The 24,515-nt window shown below is 45.1% G+C and overlaps 1 protein-coding gene and 1 pseudogene across 1 annotated transcript; both read left to right on the forward strand.

The window, feature by feature from the left end:
• Positions 1-29: 29 nt before the first annotated feature.
• LOC134368366 (transcription factor E2-alpha-like) lies at positions 30-21,701 on the forward strand (annotated as a pseudogene).
• A 161-nt stretch (positions 21,702-21,862) lies between these two features.
• LOC134368367 (melanoma-associated antigen 8-like) lies at positions 21,863-22,927 on the forward strand. The gene has a single exon (XM_063084885.1). The coding sequence runs from the start codon at positions 21,863-21,865 to the stop codon at positions 22,925-22,927; it is 1,065 nt and encodes a 354-aa protein (XP_062940955.1).
• Positions 22,928-24,515: the final 1,588 nt, after the last annotated feature.

Consider the following 24,515-nt stretch of genomic DNA (forward strand, 5'->3'; position numbering starts at 1 on the left):
GCCTCTGTGCCCACCATCACTGCTGGAGAATGAGTCAGCCACAGAGGATGGCACCTGCGGGCACAGACAAGGAAGTCAGCGACCTCGTGGATGTTAGCGTGATGTTTCTGCTGCCTGTGGCCTCCTTGAAGGTGAGCAGTTTGGAGGTTCGGGTCTCCAGGACTCACCCAGCTCGGGTTCCTGGGGCACCAGCAACCAGAACAGTTACCCCTTTGACCCTAGCCCCACCTACAGTGAAGGGCCCACTTGGGTGAGTCCCACGACATTCCTGGGACCCGAACTTGGAGGCGAGGGCGGTGAGCAGAATGCCTATGCCACTTTCAGGAGAGACGCGGGTGTTGGCGAATTGACTCAGGCTGGCTTCCTGCCGGGCAAGCTGGCCCTCAGCAGCCCCAGGCCACTGTCCCCTTTGGGCATCAAGGGTAACTCCCAGTACCTACCCCGGCAACCCTCAGTGGAGAGCCGCCGACAGCAGCCTGGAGTCCGCCAGGCCGGGCGGGCTTCAGGCCATGCTGGGTAAAAGCTGGTCTCCCCTGCCCGTCCCGCCAGGCCCGTAGCTCAGTGAGCTGTGGCAGTGTGTTTGGTCGCTTGCACCAGCACCAGCGCGTGGGCTACCAGCTGCAGGGAGCAGAGGTGAACGGCAGGCTTCGGGTTGTGTCCACCTTCTCCTTGGCCCTCAGGGCCGCCTACAGCAGCATCTCCAACCACGGGCCATCAGCGGACCAACAGCCTCGTGGGCTCCTGCCAGACCATAGCCTGCAGCTGCACGATGCCCTTGGGAAGGCTCTGGCCTCCACCTACTCCCCGGATCATTCAAGCAATAACTTCTCCTCTAGCCCCTTGACCCCCGTGGGCTCCCCACAGGGCTGGCAGGAACATCGCAGTGGCCCCAAGCAGGAGCTCCCTGTGCCTTAAAGCCCAGCTGCGATGGGGTCCGCACAGCCTGAACAAGATGTTGGACCACCGGGATGAAAGCATCCACGTGGTCCATGGCAGGGCGTGCAATGTGCACCGGCTGCTGTGTGGCCACAGGACGCTGGCCACGGGCTCTGCAGGCCCCCTGCTGCAGGGCGGGCGGCACGCTGGCCTGGTGGGAGGCGCCCATTCTGAGCAGGGCCTCGCAGGCAGTGTCGGCCGCCTGTCATCGCAGCCTCCCCAGCTAGCCCAGCGCCCTCCCTGAGCGCTCCCGCCTCCTACAACGGACTGGGCGAGGGGTGCCGCGGCGGGTGCCAGCGCAATCAAGCGGGAGGAGACGGAGGACGAGGAGAACACGTCGGTAGCTGACAGCTCGGAGGAAGAGAAGGAGTCGAAGGCCCCAGGACACGGAGGAGCCCAGATGAGGACGACCTTCTGACCCCAGAGCAGAAGGCCGAGTGGGAGAAGGAACGCCGGTTGACCAGTAACCCCCATGAGCCGCTGGGGATCAGAGACAATGAAGAAGCTTTTAAGGAGCTGGGGCGCACGTGCCAGCTGCACCTCAACGGTGAGAAGCCCCAGACCAACCTGCTCCTCCTGCATCAGGCATTGTCGTTCATCCTCAACCTGGAGCAGCCAGTGCCAGAGAGGAATTGGAACGCCCAACTGGCCTGCTTGAAGCGGTGAGGAGAGGAGAAAATGTCAGGCGTGGTGAGGCAGCAGGGCAGGAATGTTCTGGTCCTCCAAGGATTGCTTACAAAACCAGTCAAATGTGAGGTTCTATCTGAACCCGAGCACAAGGTAGGGAGACAGGACTAGCATAGGCTGTGGAGCCAGATAGAGTTGAATGTGCAGCCTGGTCACTAAGCGGAGATGCAGACACAGGAGGGTGCTGAGCTGCCTGCTGACGCATGGAAGGTACTGGGTCCCGATTATGAGGCTGGGCTGCAGCTGCAAGGGGGACCAAAGTTCAGGCAAGTCCTCATAGGTTCAATTGCCACAATCCAGGGCAGATAACTTCGAGGTTTCCGGTCTCACTCTTAATTTGGCGGGTGCCCAGATCATCACTGGTACTTGGGATCTCCTCTTCACCCGAGGTGCAACGACAAATCTCGTTATCCTTTTGGACCTGCTATGGCTCTTTTTACTGCAGTTCCTCATTCAGCTGTTGATAGTGGCTGAATAGTGTTGGCCCTTTACCTTTTTGGGGTTTAATTCAGGGGGCGATAATTATTGCAGTGCCTTCTGTCCTTACACTCCCTTGAAGGGGTCTTTTAAGTTTCACGGCTGTCTTGGGCCCCTGGAAGGACAACAGGGAGATCACAGAAGGGCGATGGTTTGGGGAAGACGGTGGAGAAGGGATGGGAACAAGGGCTTCCTGAGAATGCGTGTGGGCTGAGGGGGTTGTACCAGGTGAGGACAGGGTAGTAAACTTGGGAGAAAGGAGTCAAGGGGAAGACGAGAAGGAGCTTGGGTGGTCATCTCACCTTGCCCTTTCCTCTGGACTTGGGTGGAGAGGGGTTCTTCCTCTTCTTCCCCGCTTTGCTGTTTCTGGTGCGCTGTGGTTTCCTGGTCTCCTTTACCATGTCAGCACTGCCCAGTGGTCTGTCCCAGGGCCCCTGGCCTCCCTATATACGCCCTGCACAGGACAATGAGCAGCCACAGTCTACGCTTCATTTGGTCAGCAAGCCAGTCCCCCAGCCTGTCTAGCCCTGTCCTGGCAGGAGTGGCAAAGACATCACAGTGGCCCATCCTGACTCCTCCGGGAGTGGGGGGAGGCCAGGTGCCCTGGTTGGAAAATGGGGTGTTTTCTTAGCAACCGACAGCGCCTTGCGAATAGACCTGCCACATTCCTCATGGTTCATTTCTGGGGGATCACATGGCAAGGAGAGGGTGTCTTCTCCAAGCTCTTCCCCAGTGCCACCTGATTCAGTGGCTCATTCTGTTCTTTCCCACCCTTCACCATTACCTGGATTTTGTATGTCCTACGTACAATCCACCCACGGTAATGTAGCCACGCTTAAGTCTATGAGGAGATATGAATCATCCTACTATCTTTCTAAAAATTTCTCTTAGGTACCCTGATGACCACTCACTTCCTGGCTGCCACCAGGAAACTTTTCCATCCTACTCCCTTTTCCCAGTGTACACAGAGGTCCCCCCAGTTTTGTTTTCCAGTCTGAAATCACTGCCTTCAGGCTGGCAGACTCAGTAAATAAACTCGCTCTTCTGCGTATCCCAGTCTTGTTTCAAATCTGGGGGACCTACTTATCTCAATAGGTGTAGTACCGAGACTTGGATTTTAATAGTGTGTGTGCAGCAGTGAGGCAGATATTTACATGCCAGAAGTTGTGGTGGATGTTTGCATGCAGGAAACTATTATCAAAGAATAATAAATTCATGATACGGGGAGGGGGATTGCTCAGTATTGTACTTGGGATTCTGTTCAGTGCATCAAGAAAAATTTAGGCTTCCAGATTGGAAAAGGAGAACTAAAATTATTTTTCACAGGCCACAAGTTAGTCTATGCAAAAAGCGGTACCTGTCTAAAATAGACAACAGTGTCATTTAAAATAGCTTCAGAAAATAAGAATTATGTAGGAAGAAGCTGGGAAATAGTCACATTAATAATCTGAACATCACTATTTATTAGGAAAATTAAAATCGAAATCACAATGAGAATTCTATACACTATTAGAATGGCTGGTATTGGAAAGGATCATCCCATCTAAAGGTTGGCAAGCATGCAAAATACTGGAACTTTCATACATACCTGGTGAGATTATAAAATGACACCTTTTCAAAACAATTTGACAGTTTCTTAAAAAGATAATCATATACCTACAATACACTGCAACCATCCCCCTCTCAAGTATTCATATAAGCCTTTTCAACATTCAAGCTAATCTACCAGGACAGGCAGATAAATAGTTGCTTGGGACTGGTGATACAGGAAGGGGCTGGAGGGAGGAATTACAAAGGGATAGGAGGAACCTTTTAAGGGTAATGGATATGTTTACTATCTTGACCATGGTGATGGTTTTCCTGGTGTATAGATATGTAAAATTTTCAAATTAGACACTTTGGGAAATTCTTTGAATGTCAATGTCAAAAATACCTCAAAAAAACTCTATTTTAAAATTATATTCTCTGCAGAGTAAAGCAACTTTTTAAAAGATTAAAGATGAGAGATTTGTGGGGAGAGTATTTTGTCAATTGAATTATGTAGATATACCGAGATATGGTGGTGACCAAAGTCAAGGCTGGCTTTTATTCAGTCTTATCACTGTTGTAAAATTCTCCATAGGGATTCAACTTCCACTTCTGGGAAAATGGAGTAAATGTGTTTTCCCCCATTTCTCCTGCTAAGTACAACTAAACACTCAGAACATTATATGTAAAACAAGCATAAGAAGACTTAACAGTGGAGAGAGAAATGCAGGCTGGTGAAGACCTTGGCGTCCAAGGAATAACACAGTGGTGTGTTATTTGGGTTATCCTTATGCCTCATATATTTCAGAAATGGAGCTTTAAAAGCTAGCAAATGAAAAGACCAACAGGTGAAGGGGGCAAAAAAAGCCTCAACAAAAGCCTGCTCTGTCTATGCAAAAAAGGAAGGGGTCAGCCTAATAGGATGGAAATCTTTTACACAACAACTGCCCTACTCCCACCAAACACCACGACCAAAAAAAAAAATGTTTTAAATAATCTGAGGCTTCCCTCACACACACACCAACAAAATCCAAGTAGGAAGCCTAGATTTTCACCCTCATCAGGATATACCATGGTGCTCCAACTGCCCCCTCACCACCATTTGATTGGTGTCAGAGAAGTCTGAGTGGGAGCTTGGAGTTTCTTCCCCACCAGGTACAAATGAGGCCTTCCCCTACCCCCAACCCCAGCTTGTCTGTACAGCTTATGTGGCGAACATGGTCTTCCATCCAAAAATAACAAGTTACCCCTTCCTCTGTCAACTGGGATGTCAACAAAGTAGGCCTAATGAAGTGTGAAGACTTTCACTACTGTCCAGCAATAATGAGGGCATCCCCCACAAACCGTGGTATCAGTGGAGGCCACATGGGGGACATGAATGAAAATACCAACCACTCCCATATAAGGAGGTATCAGTAAGAGGCCTAGTGGGGACCCAGAGCAGCCAGTCCCACTCAGCAGTAATGAAGAGACTTGGGTGTCAGTGGAGGTCAAGACGGGAACCTGGTCTTCCATTTCCACATGGCAGTAATGAAAGGGTACCCTGCTTCTCTTGCTAGAGTGGTGTCAGAGGAAGCCAGCTACAACAGAAGCATTAAATAAGATCCAGAGTAAAATACCATGACAACCAAAATGGCAACAGCTCAAACAAAAATCACCCAATACAGTGCAGAGGGTGGCAGGAGCATGATGGTCTGGAGCACCTTTGGGTGCTCACAGTCGGGCACATCTAAGGTAATATTGTCTAGATCCACCTACTGCAGCAGAGAAATTTCAGAAAGCAAAACCACCTCCCCTGGGTAATGCAGTGTCCTACCCACCTTGGAGAGCCTGCTGGGAACTCCCACTCCAACTGAGAGGTTGAGGGGAGCATGCTGGCTTCTCCCAGGTATGCACAGTGCATTGTGGCCCTGATAAACTTGCAGAGACCCACATACTCCAGTGGGGAAACTTCAGAAAGCTTGCCCACCTCACTCAGGGGCACAAAGAAGTGCACCAGCACTTTGCCCAGTACTGTACACTCTGCTCACTACCCCTTCAACCCTGCCCAGTTTACCAGAGGAACTGACCATTACCACAACACCTATCCAAGGAATCAAAGTTCGACTGGTGACCACAGCGACACCATACAGAGTCATTCACTTTGGCACAGGAAACACTGAGCGAACCAGCCTACCCCCAAGGTACTTAATGCTGTGCCCGTAGCCACAAAAACCCTACTCAGTGTTACCCACTCCCAAGAAGAAACTGCCAAAGGCCCCACTGCCTCAGTCATGAAGACACCCACAGAGAACTCCAAGATTGAATGCAGCTGAAGAAGTTGCACGAAGACTACCCTACGGTGCTCACCTGGAACCAAACCTGAACTACTCAACCTGACTGGTAATATAGAACACTTCTACAGGAAGTTTCTCCATTAAAGAACTACTCCAAAAGTTAGAAGAAGTGACTGCCACACCAGATGCCCAGACATCAACTCACAGAGATGAGAAGCATGAAAAAAACAAGGAAACGTGACTCCACTAAAGGAAGCAATAGTTCTCCAATACCAGACTCCAAACAGCAGAAAATCTATGAAATACCGCAAAAGGAATTCCAAATAATAATCTTCAGGAAACTCAGCATTATGCAATAAAATAGACTGAAATAACAATAAGGGAGAAAAACATTCCAGGGCCTGAAGGAGAAATTCAACAAAAAGATGGATATCATAAAAAGGAACATAGCAACATCCTGGGACTGAAGAATTCATTCAACAAAATAATAAAATACCACCATGAGATTAAGCAAGAGCCTAGAACTAGCAGAAGCAAGAATTTCTAGACTTGAAGACAGGCTTTTGAATTAACTGAGTTGGACCAAAAAGAAAAAAGAATGTATTTAACAAAATGATAGCTGAAAACTTCACAAGTATTCTGAGAGATATGGTCATCCAGACTCAAGAGTCTCAGAGATCCCCAAACAGTTTCAAACTCCCCCTCAAAAAAAAAAAAAAAAAATGCCCTCCTACGATATACTATGGTCAAATATTCAAAAGTCAAAAAAAAAAAAAAAAAAAAAAAAAGAGGGAAGAGAGAAGGAGGGAGAGAAAGAGAGAGCAGGGAGAGAAAAGTGTCAAGTCACCTATAAGGGAATCCCCAGCATACTAACAGCAGACTTCTCAACAGAAACCTTATAGGAAATGACCCACCAAAAACACTATAACCAGCAGTGCTATCCTTCAGAAGTAAAGGAGACCACAATGAGACTGACCGTACAAGAAATCCTCAAGGGAGTTTTACATTCAGAATCAAAAGAGCAATAATCATTGTCATGAATGCATGAGAAAGAATAAAACTCCCTGGTAGAGTAGATACGCAAACAAGAACGAGAAAAAACCTATATTTTATCACTAGAAGAAAAGGAAAAACAAAAAACATAAAAGAAAAGTAATCAAAGGGAACGAAACAAGCAAAACAAACATAAAACAATCATTTAAAAAGTCAATAAAATGCCAGGAGTAAGGCAAAACCTTTCAATAACAACCCTGAATATAAATGGATGACATTACCCAATTACAAGATGTAGACTGACTGATGAACTAAAAATCTAGAACAAACTATATATGCTGCCTTCCAGAGACTCACTTCACACATAAAGACACACATAGACTAATAGAGAAGGGATGGAAAAAGTTATTCCACACAAGTGGAAACCAAAAACAAGCAGGAATAAGTACACTTCTATCAGATAAAATAGACTTTAAAACAAAAACTATAAAAAGAGACAAATAAGGACATTATAAAATGATAATGGGAATGATTCAGCAATAGGATGTAGTAATCATGAATATACATGCACCCAACATCCGAGCCCCTGGATATATGAACCAATTATTCTTGGAGCTAAAGGGACAGATAGACCCCAATATGATAATAGCTGGAGACTTGAACATCCCTCTCTCAGCATTGGACAGATCACCTGCACAAAAATTTAGCCAAGGAACATTGGATTTAAACCGCACGTTAGAGCAAACACACCTGCCGGACCTTTACAGAACATTTCATCCAAATGCAGAATATGCATTCTTCTCATCAGCACATGGATCATTCTCCAGGGTAGACCACATATTAGGCCCAAATCAAGTCTCAACAGATTTTAAAATATTGATCTTACATCAAGTATTTTTTTCAGACCACATTGAATACATCTGGAGATCAATAACAAGTGAAACTTTGTAAACTATACAGAATCTCTGAAATTAAACAACATGCTCCTGAATGACCAGTGGGTCAAAAAAGAGGGAAAGCAGGAAATCAAAAAAATTCTTGAAACAAATAAAAATAGAAGCACATCACACCAAAACCTATGGGATACTGCAAGAGCAGTTTGAAGAAGGATGTTTATTGCAATAAGTTTTTATGTCAAATAAAGATGAAAGATCTCAAATAGACAACCTGATAGTATACTTCAAGGAACTAAAAAAGCAAGAAAAATCCAACCCCAAAATTAGTAGATAGAAAGTAATAATAAAAGTCAGAGCATAAGTTAATGAAAAAGAGGCAAAAAAAAAAAAAAATGATACAAAAGATTAATTAACCAAACACTTGTTTTTCTGGGAAGATAAACAAAATTGACAAACCATTAGCTAGACTAACCAAGAAACAAAGAGAAGACACAAATACCAAAATCAGAAATGAAAAAGGAGACATTACTACTGAATCCACAGAAATGCAGACTCAGTAAAAGACTATTATGAACAACTATATGCCAACAAATTTGAAAATCTAGAGAAAATGGATAAATGTCTGGACATATATAACACAGCAAGACTGAACCAAGAAGAAACAGAAAACCTGAACAGACCAGTAATGAGCAATGAGATTGAATCAGTAAACAGCAGTCTCTCAACAAAGAAAAGCCCAGGACCAGAGGACTTCATTGCTGAATTTTCCCAAAGTTCTAAGGAAGATTTAATACCAATTCTTCTCAAACTATCCAAAAAACTAAAGAAGACAGTAGGCTTTCAAACTCATTCTATGAGGCCAGCATAACTGATACCAAAATCAGACAAAGACACAACCAAAAAAGAAAACCGCGGGCCAATATCTGTGATGAATTAGATGCAAAAATTCTCAACAAACTACTAGGAAACAAATCCAACAGAACATCAAAAAGATTATACGTCACTTAATCAACTGGGATTCATGCCAGGGATGCAAGGAAGTTTCAACATAAGCAAAACAATAAATGTGATACACCACATCAACTTAATGAAAGACAAAGTCATATGATGATGTCAAAGGATGCAAAAAAAACTTTCTTTATCCAATTCAACATCCCTTCAAGATAAGAGTTCTCAACAAACTAGGCATAGAAGAAAAGTGTCACAGCACAGTAAAGGCCATATTTGACAAACCCACAGTTAGCATCATCCTGAACTGTGAAAACTTGAAAGCTTTTCCTCAATGAACTGGAACAAGACAAGGATGCCCACACTCACCGCTCCTATTTAACATAGTACTGGAAGTTCTAGCCAGGGTAATTGAGCAAAGGAAAGAAATAAAGGACATCCATATTAGAAAGGAGAAAGTAAAATTGTCCCTGTTGGCAGGTGACATGTTCTTATATAGAGAAAAACCTAAAGAGTCTATCAAAAAACTATTAGAGCTCAATTAAGAATTTAGTGAAGTAGCAGGATACAAAATCAGTATACAAAAATCAGTAGTGTTTTTACACACTGTTAATGAACTAGCAGAAAAAGAAATCAAGAATGCAATCCCATTTACGACAGTATCAAAAAAAGTCAAATATATAGGAATAAATCTAACCAAGGAGGTGAAAGATCTCTACGATGAAAACTACAAATCAGTGCTGAAAGAAATTAAGGAGGACACAAAAAGACAGAAAGACATTCTATGCTCATGGATTGCTAGAATTAATATTGTGAAAATGATCATACTACCCAAAGTGATCTACGGATTCAACACAATCCCTATCAAATTCCCAATGACATTCTTCACAGAAATAGAAAAAAAATCCTAACATTCATATGAAACAAACAAACAAAAATTCCCGAATAGACAAAGGAATTCTCAGCAAAAGGAATAAAACAGGAGGTATCACACTACCTGACTTCAAAATGTACTACAAACCTTTAGTAACAAAAACAGCCTGGTACCAGCATACAAATAGACACATGGAAAACTGGAATAGAATAGAGAACCCAGGAATAAATCCATGTACTTATAGCCAACTGATCCTTGACAAAGGCCCTGAAAACATAACATTGGGGAAAGAAGAGCCCCTTCAATAAATCATGCTGATACAACTGGATATCCATGTGTAGATGAATGAACCTAGACACCTATCTTTCACCGCATACAAAAATGAAGTCAAAATGGATTGAGGACTTAAATGTAAGTCCTAAAACTATAAAATTTCTGGAAGAGAACACAGGGGAAAACCTCCACGATGTAGAACTGGGCACAGATATTATGAATAAGACCTTAAAAGCACAGGCAACAAAAGCAAAATAATCAGAGGGGATTTATCAAACTAAAAACATCTGCACGGCACAGGAAACAATCAACAGAGCAAAGAGACAACCTGCAGAACGGGAGAAAATATTTGCAAACTGTGCGTCAGACAATGGACTAATACGCAGAAAATAGAAGGAACTCAAACAAGTCTATCGTAAAAAACTAAATAAACCAATTTAAAAATGGGCAAATAAGGTGAATGGATATTTCTCAAAAGAAGACATACATATGGCCAACAGGTATATGAAAAAATGCTCCATGTCATTAATCATCAGGGATATGGAAATCAAAACTACATTTAGATATCTTCTTGCTCCTTTAAAATGGCTATTACCAAAAAGGCTGTTAATAACAAATGCTGGTGAGGATGTGGAGAAATGGGAACCCTTGTACATTGTTGGTGTCACTGTAAATTAGTGCAGCCATTATGGAAAACAGAATGGGGTTTTCTCAAACAACTACAGATAGAACTACCAAATGATCCAGCAATCCCCCTACTGGGTATATACCCAATGGAATGGAAATTATCATGTCCAAGTGATACCTGCACTCCAATGTTTATCACAGATCTATTTACAATAGTCAAGATATAGAACCAACCTAAACGTCCATTGACAGATGACTGGATAAGGCAACTGTGGTATATATACACAAAGGAATTATATGTACACTACTCAGCCATAAAAATGATTGAAGTTCTGTCATTTGCAGAAATATAGATGAACTTCAAGAAAATCATGTTAAGTGAAATAAGCCAGGCAAAGAAAGAGAAATACCTCACTCATAAATTGGAGCTAAAAAACAAACAAACAAACAAACAAACAAATAAGAAACAAAGAAAGAAACAAAAATCCCAACGATCTGCTAAACTTTCAAAAGGAGAGAACACAACTGTCGTTACTCGAGGTGGGAAAGGGAGAGGGGAAGGGGCGTTAGCGATAAGTTGGTTAAGGGTCACAAAGAATGATCAAATTTTGAAATGATGAACATGGTAATTATCCTGATATACTGATCACATATTGTACACAGGTATTGATATTCAACTTTGTATCCTACAAATATGTATAATCAATTATCTTTCAACTAAAAGAAAGAAAATGTGGTATATAGACTCAAGGGAATACTACTCACCCATAAAAAGGAATGAAAATCTGCTGTTTCCAGCCGCACGGATGGGCTTGGAGAAAATTAAGTGAAATAAGCCAGGCATAGAGAGAGAAATGCCGCATGATCTCACTCATATGTAGGAGCTAAAAACAAACAAGGAAACAAACAAAAAAATAATACATTGAACTGGTAAAAGGAGAGGGAGGAACTGTGGTTACTAGAGGTGGGAAAGGGCAGGGAGGAGGGAGGGAAGTGAGAGGCTGGTTAATGGACACAAAATTACAGCTAGAAAGGAAAAATAAATTCTATTCCTATGCCGTGGACCCAAGAATCTTTAATAACAATGGTTTAACACAGATTATGAAACAACTAGAAGAGAGGAGGTCAAATGTCCACATCACAATGAAATGATGAAGGTTTGCAGGGATGAATATGCTAATTACCAGATTAGATCATCCCAATTGTATGCACATATTGAAATATAACTGTGTACTCCATAAATACATACAATCAATATGCTTCAATAAAAATTTTAATTCACTCACATAACAAGAAGCAGAAAAAACTTAAACAAAGCAAAAATTCACAGGAAGATCTTAAACAAGTAAAAACATACAATCCATACATGCCGACACCAAGGTGACAGACATGAAAGAATTATCTGACAAAGATCTTAAATCAACTGTCATAAAAATGTTTCAATACAAAATTAGGACCATACTTGAAACAAATGGAGAAAAAAAAAAAGGTCTTAACAAAGTAGCACATACAAAGAAAAATCCAGTGAAGTTTCCTCAAATGAAAAACTGCAATAAAACCCATTGGATGGGCTCACAAGAGCATGGAGATAATGAGGAAAGAATCAGTGAGCTGAAAGATAGAATAGGAATTTCCCAGTCTGAACAACAGATGGAAGATACATTGATATAAAAATGAACAGAGCCTCGGGAACCTACAGGACTATAACAAAAGATCTATCATTCATGTTGCTGGAGCACAGGAAAGAGATGAAAATGAGGATAGGGCTTGAAAAGCTCCCAAATAAAAATAGCTGAACACTTGCCAAATTTAGAATAGCCATAAACCTACAAATTCAAGCAGGTCAGTACCCAAATACTATAAATAATAATTAAAAAAAAAAAAAAACCCGAAAACATCCAAGTGAAGACACACCACTCAAACTTCCAAAAACTAAAGTCAAAGAAAAAATCTTAAAAGCAGCAAGAAAGAAACCACACCTCAGCTTACAGGATGATATGGATTGAATTGTGTCCCTCGAGTTTGTGCATTAGAAGCTTAATCCTGACTGCCAATGTCGAGAGCATGGAAATCCTATTATGGTCACTGAAAGAGGGACCTTAAAGAGGTGATTAGATTGTGAGGACTGTATGAGAATTAATCCGTTGATGGGTGGTCATTGGTGTAGTTCTGCTGGCTTTAAAAGGAGAGCACACGAGAAGCTCCCTCTCTCTCTGTTCAAGCCATCCACCAGTTCACCGTGTAACACACTGCATCACTGAAGTCATCACCAAAGAATGCCCTCACCAGAAGTGTTCCCTGCACTTTGGACTTCCCAGCTTCTGAAACTATAAGCAATAAACGTTGTTTCTTTGCAAATTACAGACTAATACAGAGGGAAAACAACTAAAATCATAGTGGGTTTTTGTTTTTGTTATTTCAAAAGAAATCACAAAGGCCAGAAGGAAAAATGCACATCTCTCAAGTACTTAAAGGAAAGAAGAGTGAAGAAAGAATCCTATATTTAGTAAAATATCCTTCAGGATGAATGGGAAATCAAGACGTTTTCTGATGAAGGAAAAGACAGTTCCCCAAACAGAAAAATAAATTTATGAAAAGGTTAATGTGGAGTTGGATCATCCAGAATGAAAAAAGAACATAGTAAGCAAAAATGTGGGTGAATAGAATAGACTTTCTTTCTCCCCTTGAGTTTTCTAAGTTATGTTTGACAGGTTAAGCAAAAGTTATCACATTGATGTGGCTCTAAACGTACATAGAAGAAATATTTAAGACAATCAAGACATAAATTGGGAAGAGTAAAAAGACATGAAGGGAGGTAATATGTATATGTAATATCTAAAGCAGTCCAAAAATCTGTACAGCTGTCTACACTCCCATTATTACAACAAGAAAATGCTTAACAAACTGAAAAATTAACTACTGTTCTTACACCCATCAGAGAACTGAGACTTTAGGGCAAACCACCAACCCAAAATGTGGATAGACAGGTGCATACAAAGAGACACAAGAAAGATCTGTTTACCTGGAGCAAAAGCTGCTGGAGCCATAAACTGGTAAGAATATCTAAGTGGTAATTCTGATGAATTTCTGAAGGTTGAGTGTGGGGTACTATGAGAGTAATAAGCTACGTGGGGCTGCAGGCTTTAGAGGAAAGTTCGTGGGCCTTACCCCCAGAAACCCCAATAGGTTGTCAAAATGAAGAACTGAGAAAGATCTCCTTGTGGATCTGGCCGGGGGAGGCAAAGAGGAACCATTGTGAAATAAACACCCAAGATTTTCTACCTTCACCGCTGACATTGTGTACCACATTCTGGCTACAAGAGAGGCTAACCACATCCGAGACACTGATAGCCAATGCTGAGGAAGAAAGCAACCTCCACAACAGCTCAGTTGTTCCTTGGCGGAGTAGATGTGCAGATGACCCAAACCTTCAGTGAAATCTCTGACAAAACCACAATTCAACCACTTGTGGAATCTTGAGTTTCCTGAATTCCGTGAGGGCCCTGTCAAGTGTGAGGGCACTACACTTGATCTTAGCCAAAAAAGGGCATAAAGAAATATAACGATTTTTAAGAATGAATATGCTAATAATAAATTTAAAAATTTAAAATAAAATAAAGCAAAATATAATATAATCCAACTTGTAAATGGAAAAGAATAAAAAGAGAGAGAGAGGACAGCTGAGGGGAAGTAGGTGGAGCAGAGGTCGGGGCACACATTGATCTGGGCCAGCAACTATCCATGGGCAGATGTGATAATCAAGATGGCGTTCTTCCTTCCTGCAGTGCCTTCTCAGCCCATCACCTGGAGCTCCAGTTTAGGTGACCCCATTCTCATTCTGAGACTGACTGCTAACCTGAAGCCTTTCCAACTAGGAACTCCAAATCCCATTTTAATGGTGAAGGGTCTTCATTAAGACTTCCATGACATATCCTGCCCAGACTGGTGGTAGCTGATGTGCTGGTGAAGAAGCCCATGCACTGCTGTCCCTGGAGGCCCCCTCCCATTGTGGAATTTGCTCAGGGTCATCCCATGATACCTATCCTCTCTACCTTTAGAGTACCTCTGACCTCAGGAGAGACCCCTTCCTTTGCTCCGTTAAGTACTCCAAGTCCCAATAGTGGGGATTCCCAGAGAGGGTTTCCCACAAAAGCGCAGGATCTGCAGGACACCTTGAAATGAGCATATAATGAAGGAAGCAAAATCCCTGAAACCCTTCCTCCCATCAAGAGCTCACATCCTGGTGAGGACAGAGGTAGGACCCTACTCCTGTCACATGTGGATAACCTGGCACTGCCTCCAGGTGGGTAAAATCTTCCTGGGCTTGTTCAGAGTGTCAGCCCAATATCTCTTGTCACGAGTCTCTGAATCGTGCTGTCAGGCCATTCTTCTTGAAGCTCCAGGGCTCCAGATTTCAGCAGGGGATGCTGTGGGAGGTGGAATGAACAGATCATCGATCCAGGTAGCTTTTTCCCAAGCCACCTCTACATTCCCGATTGTGCTCTTTGAAAAGAAAGGCCCATGAAGGTGGCAAGGCAATCTACGTTGGAAACAAGGGCAGAAGGAGCTGCCACTTCCTCTCGTTCCCCCACTCATATCATCTGCATCCTTTCTGATACTGACCTGACCAGCGTCCCCAGCCTCCTACAGGCCTTTTCCGTCCAGGATTATCAATGCCCTATTTGACCCATGCTGCCTGCTCTCTAGATGACAAAAATATAGGAAGGTTCATTTTACTATTCTACATAATTTCATGTATGGCTGACATTTTTTACAACAATTTGGAAACTAGGTCTTTAATTCCTCTGCCATTAGCTTTTGTATAGCGTCAGGAGGGTTCCAGTTGCATTTTCTACCCTATTTAGAGACACAGTTGTTTCACTGTGATTTATTAAAATGACTGTCCTCTCCCCATTACTTCGCAGTAGCACCATTTTCATAAATCAAGGGTCCATTCAGTACCCAATTTCAGAGTAAAAGCTTTCAACTTTTCCCCATATAAGTATAATGTTTGCCATAGGTTTTTCATACACATTCTTCATCGAGTTGGCTCAATTTACTTTTTTCAATTTTTAATAAACTTCTTTTAGAATAATTGTAGATTTACAGAAAAATTACAACAATAGGACAGAGAGGGTGCATATGTCTCACTCAATCTACCCTGTTACTATCATCTTAGTACAGCACAATTGTCACAACTAATAAACCAAAACTAATAAAATGTTATTATCAAAAACACACACTTTATTCAGATTTCCCTTCATTTTTATCTAATACCCTTTTTCTGTTGCAGGATTCTACCCAGCATTTCACACCACATTTACCCATGATGCCTCCTTAGGCTCCTCTCTTGGCTGTGACAGTTTCTCAGGCATTCCTTGTTTGTGATGATCTTGTCAGTTTTGAGGAGTGCCATGCTAGTCAGGCATATTTTAGGAGGACCCTCTTTTGGAATTTTTCTGATGATTCTGTCGTGATTACACTGGGATTATGAACTTGGGAAGGGGAAGACCACAGAGGTAAAGTGCTATTCTCATGGCATGGTATTAAGGAGATATACTACCAACAGTGCCTTACCACTGTTGATGTTAATCTTGATGACCTCCCCCAGGAGGTGCTTTTCAGGCTTCTCTACTGTAAAGTTACCCTTTTCCCCCCATCCACACTGTACTCTCATTGGAAGAATGTCACTAATGCACAGCCCACACTTGAGGAGTAGAGAGTACCTGCATAAATGCTCAGCAATTCTTCTGCACAGGAGATTTGTCTACTCTTCTCTATTTCTTTATTTATTCAGTCATTTATTTATATCAGTATGGACTCATAGCACTACATTTTATACTTTTAGACTAACATTTCTTTCACTACTAATGTATGTTAATTTTTATAAAATACATTTAAGATTAATGCAGATATGATTTTTCTCGCTCAATATGTTCACATAGTTAGCCAGTCTTAGTACTATTTGCCCACAGACCCATCACTCATTCTTCTGCTCTGCTCTCTGCTATACAGGGATTGACCCCTGCAGGCTACAATTTCTAAGCTCACCAACATTTGGCTGCCATTTTGGTTTAACCAACTGGAGGGACCCACAGGAGATAAAACCAGGACCGAGCAGCCAGAGTTTTCCTCATTCTTCCTCTGCATCAGGTGGCTTCTTCTTAATGACTACATATTTTCGTTGGCTCCATCACATATTTCCATGAGCCACCATCACGTTGTCCCACGATGACTTCAGATCCTGTCGAACTCAACACATACACTCCAGTAACATCCTCTCCTCTCAGCCTAGAGGTGGGATTTACTACTTCATGTTGCTAATTATTGGATTCTCCACCTCTGCCATCTTTGTCTTCTCCGACACTTATGTAACCAATCCCATGAATTATATTCCCTCTGTATTAAATGTTCAGAAGGGTTTCTATTTTCTTAACTGTTACAACTTGGCAATTATATTGATTGATCTTATAGTGTTAAACTTCTTTGCACTCCTGCAACAAAACCAACTCTGTCAACAGCATTTGAATATGATTAAGTCCCGTCTATAACTAATGACCAAAATAAAACAAAACAAAACATAATGCCCCTGGATCCTGAGATCTCCTTCAAATGACATTCTATCCCTCTCAAACTTTACACAATCTTCTCAAAAATAATTTTACACCCCCTTATATGGGGATATATATGGAAAAAATAATAGGATAAGTAATAGAGTAATATACTCAACTTTTGAAGGGTTCAAGCAATACACATAAAGTATTTAACACTGAATGTGTGATACAGCTCAAGTGATACTCAGAGGGAAAAGTATATCCTTAAATGTATTAGAAACTTAAAAAAAACATTTAAAACATCCAGGCAAATCAAGAAGCTGGGGAATAAATACAATATCAAGTCGAAGTTAGAAGAGAGTAGGAAATAATAAAGATAAATGCATTAATAATGAAACAGATATCCGAGATAACTAACAAAACCCAGTTCTTTGAAAATGCTTATAAAATAAACATTTTTTGCAAAGATGATCAATTACTAAGAAAAAAAGGCATAAACAAAGAATAGAAGTTAAAATATATATGGTAAACATAGATGCAGGAGGGGTGTTTCTAAGGCAACACTATAGATATGACTGTCTACCACTGGTCTTCCCTGCTGCAGCTCCAGACTTGGAGTCATTTTTCACAAGGGCCGCAGTTAGACAAATTCTCAGATGTGACAGGGAGGACATCTCCCAGAAAGCATTTGGTCATGAAGCCAGTTGCCAAGATGAGGGCCCTCATGAGTGACGTCGGAGGGGTCCACTCCCCAAAACAAAGCAACCTCAAAAACTCCATCTCGTGCTGTCTGGTTAGCTCAGTTGATTACAGAGTGCTTTGATAACACCAAGATCAAGGGTTTGGATCCCTTCTCCATCCAGCCACCAACATATATAAAGAATCCATCTCCATCCATGCCGTAAACCCTGCAAGGACCCAGACAGAGGTGTCAGGGTGACCAATTCCCCAATTTTCACCTATACAAGGATTCACTTACACAAGTCCATTTCTGCCTCAAGGAATCGGGGAAGTGTGGACCTCGGTCCAAGAGGGGCATATTCAGGTAGGCCCAGGGAGGTGTCACAGGCCTCCTAGGAATGAAGGTGAGGACCTTGAGGGTGAAGTAAGGGGACCCATACAGTCCACTTCTCCAGGACACTCCTGGCATGCTGCCGGAAGTCAAGTGCTCTGACTTCCGCCTTGGGGCGTCTGAGGAACCTGAGCGGTCGCTCTGAGGTGCACGATTCCAGTCGGCAGAGGGGAACGTGATCAGTCTGTTTTAGAGTCGAGGTGAGACTCTTAGCGGGGTGAGGGACTCAGAATCATCCAGCTGTGCCCCTGCTGCCACCACTGGACCACTCGGGGCAGACTTGTGAGGCTTAGCCCCCCTCCCACATTCCCACCTCGGGAACTCACGGAGTTAGGCCTTGGTGTGAAGGGGCAAATTCAGGTCACAGGGGACAGGGCTCCAGCCTCTGCTTGGAACCAAGTTGAGGCCCAGGGGGTGCACTAAGGGGAACCACGGAGTCCATTTCAGGCAGGACACGCTGAGCATGGTGCCGGAAGTCACGTCCTCTGACTTCCGCCTTGGAAGTCTGAGAAAATGGAGGGCCTTGGTGTGAGGTGCACACTTCCAGTCGGCGGAGCGGACCCAGCTCTGTCTGTGTTAGAGATGAAGTGAGATAATGAGGCTGGACTGAGGGTCCGGAATCTTCCAGCTGTGCCCCCGTTGTCAGCCGAGAGCCACTCGGGGACATACTTGTCAGGCTTAGCCACCCCTCCCCCATGCCTCTTCAGTCGACTCTGGAAGTCAGAGCTTTTTTGTGATATGGGTGACTGGGTTTGAATAAGGACAGGACCAGGCCCTGTCAGGCGCGAATGTCGGGACCCTGTGAAAGAACTGAGGAGACCCACAGTGTCCATCTCCACCCCCGTTGTCAGCTTCAGAAGCCCCAGGAATGGCGCCCTAAATGACATCCGCTGACTTCTGCCTTTGAGATGGGGAAGAGGCGTGGGCCTTGATTGGAGGATAGGGGGCCGAGACTCTTCCGGGTAGACAGGTGAAAACACAGAGAGAAGAGGCAAGGGGCATTAGAATCCAGAACGAGGGAACGCCACAGAAGCCTGCGCCTGTTGTCAGCCCTGGGAGGCCTTGGGCATGTGTCCTGACTTCCACATCCAGGTGTGGGAGAGAGCAGGGGCCTGGTATTAGGAGCATGAGCTCAGAAAAGCAGAGGGATGGCCCAGGATCTACCTGGAGTCAAGTTAAGGATTCAGGGGAGCCAGGGCCCCAGGTAAATTGGGGCCCAGCCCAGCCCTGGGAGAACTTGGGCAGGGTTGCCAGAAGTGTTGCATCCTTGCTTCTCCTTTTGGGGAGTCAGGGAGGTGAACACCTTTGCCTGAGGGACGACTGGGGATACCGCCACCCCAGAACAGCAGAGGCCTCCCAGGAACCCACTCTGTCACCGCTGTCAGCCCTAGAAGCTCCAGGCAGTGTGACCAGATATGATGCTCCTTCGCTGCTGCCTCGGGGGCTCTGAGGGTGGTGAGGATTTGGGTCTGAGGGTTGAAGCCTCAGGTCGGCACAGGAAAGAGTCCCAGGCCCTGCCAAACATCCAGGTGAGGACACAGAGGGAGGAACGTAGGGACCTCCCACCACAGATAGCGAGGACCCAACAACTCCCCACCCCTGTTGTTGGCCCTGGGAGGACCCAGACAGGGCTGTCTGGATGTGGCAGCCTCTGACTTCAGGCTGGGGAGGATGTCAGGGAGGAAATGACTTTGTTCTGAGGGGAGTAGCCTTACATCAGCTGAGGGACAAGTGCCAGGTTTTTCAGAAGTCGAGGTAAGTACCCCTCGTGAAGACTAAATATACCTACCCATCTCAGAAAAGACACCACAGAGTCCAGCTTCCCTGTTCTCAACCCCTAGGGGATCCAGGTAGGGGTAGCCGGGTGTGACATGCTGTCAATTCCACCATGGTGGGGAAAGGGGTCCTCAAGCATGTGAGAGCTTGGCCTGAGCCAAGGGAGGTGATGCCAGCTCAGCAGAGGGTTGGTCTAGACCCTCTCAGGATTACAGGTGAATACTCTGAGGGTGGACTGAGGGAAGCCCCAACCCAAAACAGTCTGGACCCAGGCCTTGCTGTCTGCCCTGGGACATCCTGGGCAAAAGTGCCCAGATACGATGCACCCTCACTTTTATCTTGGGCCTCTCAGGGAGGTGAAGGTCTTGGTCTGAGGGGCAACTTCAGGTCAGCAGAGAAAGCCACATCTGGTCACAGAAGGAGTCATCTGAGGCTTAGCCAGGAGTCAAGGTGATAGATCTAGTTGAAGGTACCCCCTAACTCCTAAAAGAAAGGACCCCACAGAATGCAGTGGTCCCTTGTTCTCTACTCTCGGAGACCCCAGGCAGGGGTGACCCACCCAGGATATGACACCTTGTCACTTCTGGCTTGAGGTTTTCAGGGAGCTGAGGGTCTTGGTTTTAGGGGTGAGATTGGATCAGAAGGGAGAGAGACATCTGATCAGCTGAGGGAGGAATCCCAGGATATGTCAAGGGAAGAGATTTTGGTGAGGACTGAAGGTATCCCCAGCCCAGAACGTAAAGAGGGCCCCACAAATATCCACCGTGGCCCTGATGTCAGCCCAGGAGACTGTGGGGAGGCCTTCAGACTGAGCCTCAATTCTGGCTCAGGAGTCTCAGAGGGCAGAGGACCTTGATCTGAGAGGGCCATGCTCAGATCGACAGAGAGATTTGTCCCAGGCCCTACCAGGAGTCAAGGTGAGGGCTGAGGGGACCACCCACACCAGAACACACAGGACCCCAGCCCCTCCCTGTTCCTTCTGTCAGCCATGGGAAGACCCAGGGAACAGCGGGTGGTTGGGCTCTCACTTCCTTTTCTAGTGTCTCATGGAGACAGGGCCTTGGCGTAAGGACGGTGGCCTCAGGTCAGCAGTGGGAGAGTCCCAGGACCTGCCAGACATAAAGGTGATATCACGCAGACCGCTCACTCCAGGACACATGGATCCTACTAAATTGGGGCACCTCCTGCGGTCCTCCCTGGGATGCCCTGGGCATGTGTGGCCAGATGTGGGCCCCTCTCTGGCTTTTGTTCCATATCAGGGGTGTGAGTTCTTGTTCTGAGAGTTTCTCAGGCCAGCAGAAGGGTTGGGTCCGGGTCCTGCCGACGTAAAGGTGAGGGCTCTGAGTGAGTATGGAGGGGACCATTCATTCACCAAAGAACAGTGGGGACCTCACAGAGTCCGGCCCACCACTCCTGTCGGCACTGGGAGTCCAAGGTGTCCTTGCAGTCTGCAGCTTGAGGACTTCCTCTATTCCTCTTACAGGAGCTCCAGGAACTGAGAGGTGAGACCTTGGTCTGAGGCAGTGTCCTCAGGTCACAGCAGAGGAGGCCCAGGAGAGCCAGGGTCAAGGTGAGTTGCATGCCCTGAATGAGTTACAAGAGCTCCACCAGTCCCAGAACAGAGGGGACCGCGCAGTTCCCGGCCCCACCCACAAAACTGTCAGTGCTGGAGCCTCATTCTCTGCCGGCTACACCCTGCGGAGCCGACTCATTACCCCTTCATGTCCACAGGAGACAGGCCGACCAGGAGAACAGGAGCCCTGTGAGGCCCTAGAGCACCAGTGAAAGAGAAGACCTGTAAGTAGGCCTTTGTCAGAAGCCCCTAGGGTGTGGTTCTAGGCTGAGGCCACTCAACCGCTCTCTCCCTCCTCCAGGCCTGTGCGTCCCCATCCCCATCACCCAACTCCAGCCCACACTCCTGTTTTCTGCCCCCAGGGAAAGTCGCGATGCCTTATTGTGACAAGAGTCAGCTCTGCGAGCTTGAGGAAGACCTTCGGGCCCAAAGAGAGGCACCAGCCCTGGTGGGTGCGCAGGTTCCTGGTGATGAGGAAGACATGGAGGTGTTCTTCTTCACCCCCTCTTCCTCTTCCTCCAACTCCTCTGCCTCCACTTCTCCTCTGATCGCGGGCAGCCCGGAGGGCGTGCCTGCTGCTGGAACACCAAGTCCTCCCCAGAGTCCTCAGGGTGTCTGCTCATCCCCCACTGCCACTGTCTCCCCTCCATGGAGCCAGGCACGTGAGAGCCCCAGCATCCAAGAAGAGGAGGGCCCGAGCAGCTCACAGGATGTGGGATTCCCTGAGTACTTGCTCCAGGGTGCACCACAGGAGATGATGTATGATTTGCTTAATCTCCTGCTCCCCAAGTATCGAAAGAAGGAGCTGATCACAAAGGAAGAAATGCTGAATGGAGTCCTCAAAAATTACGAGGACCAATTCCCTGCCATCTTCAGCAAAGTCTCTAAGTACATGGAGATTGTCTATGGCATTGCAGTGAAGGAAGTGGACCCTGCCAGCCACTCCTACATCCTCAGCACCTCCCTGGGCCTCACCTACCATGGGATGCAGAGCGATGACCAGAGCGTGCCCAAGACCGGCCTCCTGATTATCACCCTGGGCTTGGTCTTCATGGAAGGCGACTGCACCTCTGAGAAGAGCATGTGGTATGTGCTGGGTGTGCTGGGGTTGTGTCCTGGGAGGGAGCACCCCATCTATGGAGAGCCCAGGAAGCTCATCACCGAAGATTGGGTGCAGGAAAACTACCTGGAGTACCGGCAGGTGCCCAACAGTGATCCTGCGTGCTATCGGTTCCTGTGGGGCCCACGTGCCCACCCTGAAACCAGCACGATGGAAGTTCTGGAGCATTTGGCCCAGTTCAATATTACTTTCCCCAGTTTATTCCCACACTTGTATCAGATGGCTTTGAGAGATGAGGAAGATAGTGCCCAGGCCGGAATTGCCACCACAAATGGCATTTCTGCCACAGCCGGTACCAGTTCTAGTGGCACACCTTGAAGCTTCTCTAAGCCCAGATGAAGTCTAAGGTAGATTCTCCACTGTGTTTGAAAATAGCAGTCACTGTTTTAAGTAGAAAGATAGTGTGGGGCTAGGGAAATAGAGTGAATAACAAACAGCTTTGGTTTCCTGTTCTATAAGGGTAACTTGGAGCTTTCTCTTGTTTTCAGTTTGGAAATTTTCAAATGTTATTCCTTTAAATGGAAGGTTTACTTAGCTTAAGAAACTAAGTTTATGAATGACATTGATCACACATTTATTACTCTTTATCCAGTTCAGTAGTAAAAGTTTTGCTATTTCATAAAACAAATTGAAATCTTATTTTGTGGTCTGTAACAAGAGAGCATGGCATCGGAATAGGAATTTACTTGGAAATATGAAAAAACTTAACAAAATAATATGAGGTCAAGAAATAGAGAAAAAAGTAAGAAATCAGTAATTTTTGGCTTCCTTTTCCCTTTAACTCTGTTGTTCTGTGAAATTAAAATATATATGTATACCTGGATTTGCTTGTGTTCTTCCATGATGTAGGAGAAATTGCATCTCCATAAATGAAACCACTGCTCACAACTCGTTTATTCTGCAAACATTCATTGAGCATCGCTCTCTGGAAGGCCCTGTGTTAGTCGTGGAGATATTAGGATAAGCCCAACCCATAGGATGGTTAAGCCTAGGAGCAGCGGCCATATCGGGAAGGTGGTGAGATGTCCTCTAAATCCTACAGAACAAGTAGAAAAGGGTTAGGCAGAAGGTGGGGCTCCAGATGAGAGCAGTCGACTGTAAATGTCCTGAGCCAAGCCAGCTTGGGGCTTTGGAAGCTGCACTTCCCTCTGTGGGAGTTGCCTGCACTGAAGCTGGGTGGTGGCAGGGGCCAGGCTCTCAGACGCTGTGTCTTAGGGCTGCGAGCAGAGCCTGGATTGGAAAACTTCTCTGAACAGTTCCTTTTGGATGGTGGATCAAGCAGAGAGAAATCTCCACCTGGGGCAGGTATGGAAAGTGTCCTGCACTCCTGTCCTAGTTGCAGTTGAACACAGTGCAGGAACTAGGTGATTTATACCCACCACGTGCAAGGGTTTCCTGAGAAATAAGAGTGAATCTCCCAGGAGGTGAGGCCCAGAAGCCACTGGCCAGGCACTCTTATGCCTGACTGGGACAAGCAGAGCCAGCCCCATTAAAATGCCATTTTAATTAGGTTATCTTGAGGGTAATTAGGCCAATTGTAAGCAAGGGCTGGATTTTTGGTGGGGAGGGGGATTAACGAAAATAGGGGTATGAATGGAAGAGTAGCTAGGAGAATGGGAAGAGTTTTGTCCTTGATTCAGATTCTACAACCTTCGAGTTGCATCCTGCTGGGAGAGACTCCCACACAGCCACATGAAATAATAGATTATCTAGGAGGGAAATCTTACCTAGTTTTATCTTTCAAGCAACATTTATGGCTGAATTGGTATTCCTTGTACTATTGTGCTGCATACTCTGTGAGGTCTCCTAGATGACAACAAAAACAATACCTTTCCCAGAGGAGAGGCTAGTAGGATCTGAGGTCCAAATAGTGATACAGATAAGTGCCAAGCATTAAAAGTCTAAT

The sequence above is a fragment of the Cynocephalus volans genome, chromosome X (assembly GCF_027409185.1).
Source record: "Cynocephalus volans isolate mCynVol1 chromosome X, mCynVol1.pri, whole genome shotgun sequence".
In the NCBI taxonomy this organism is placed as follows: Eukaryota; Metazoa; Chordata; class Mammalia; order Dermoptera; family Cynocephalidae; genus Cynocephalus; species Cynocephalus volans.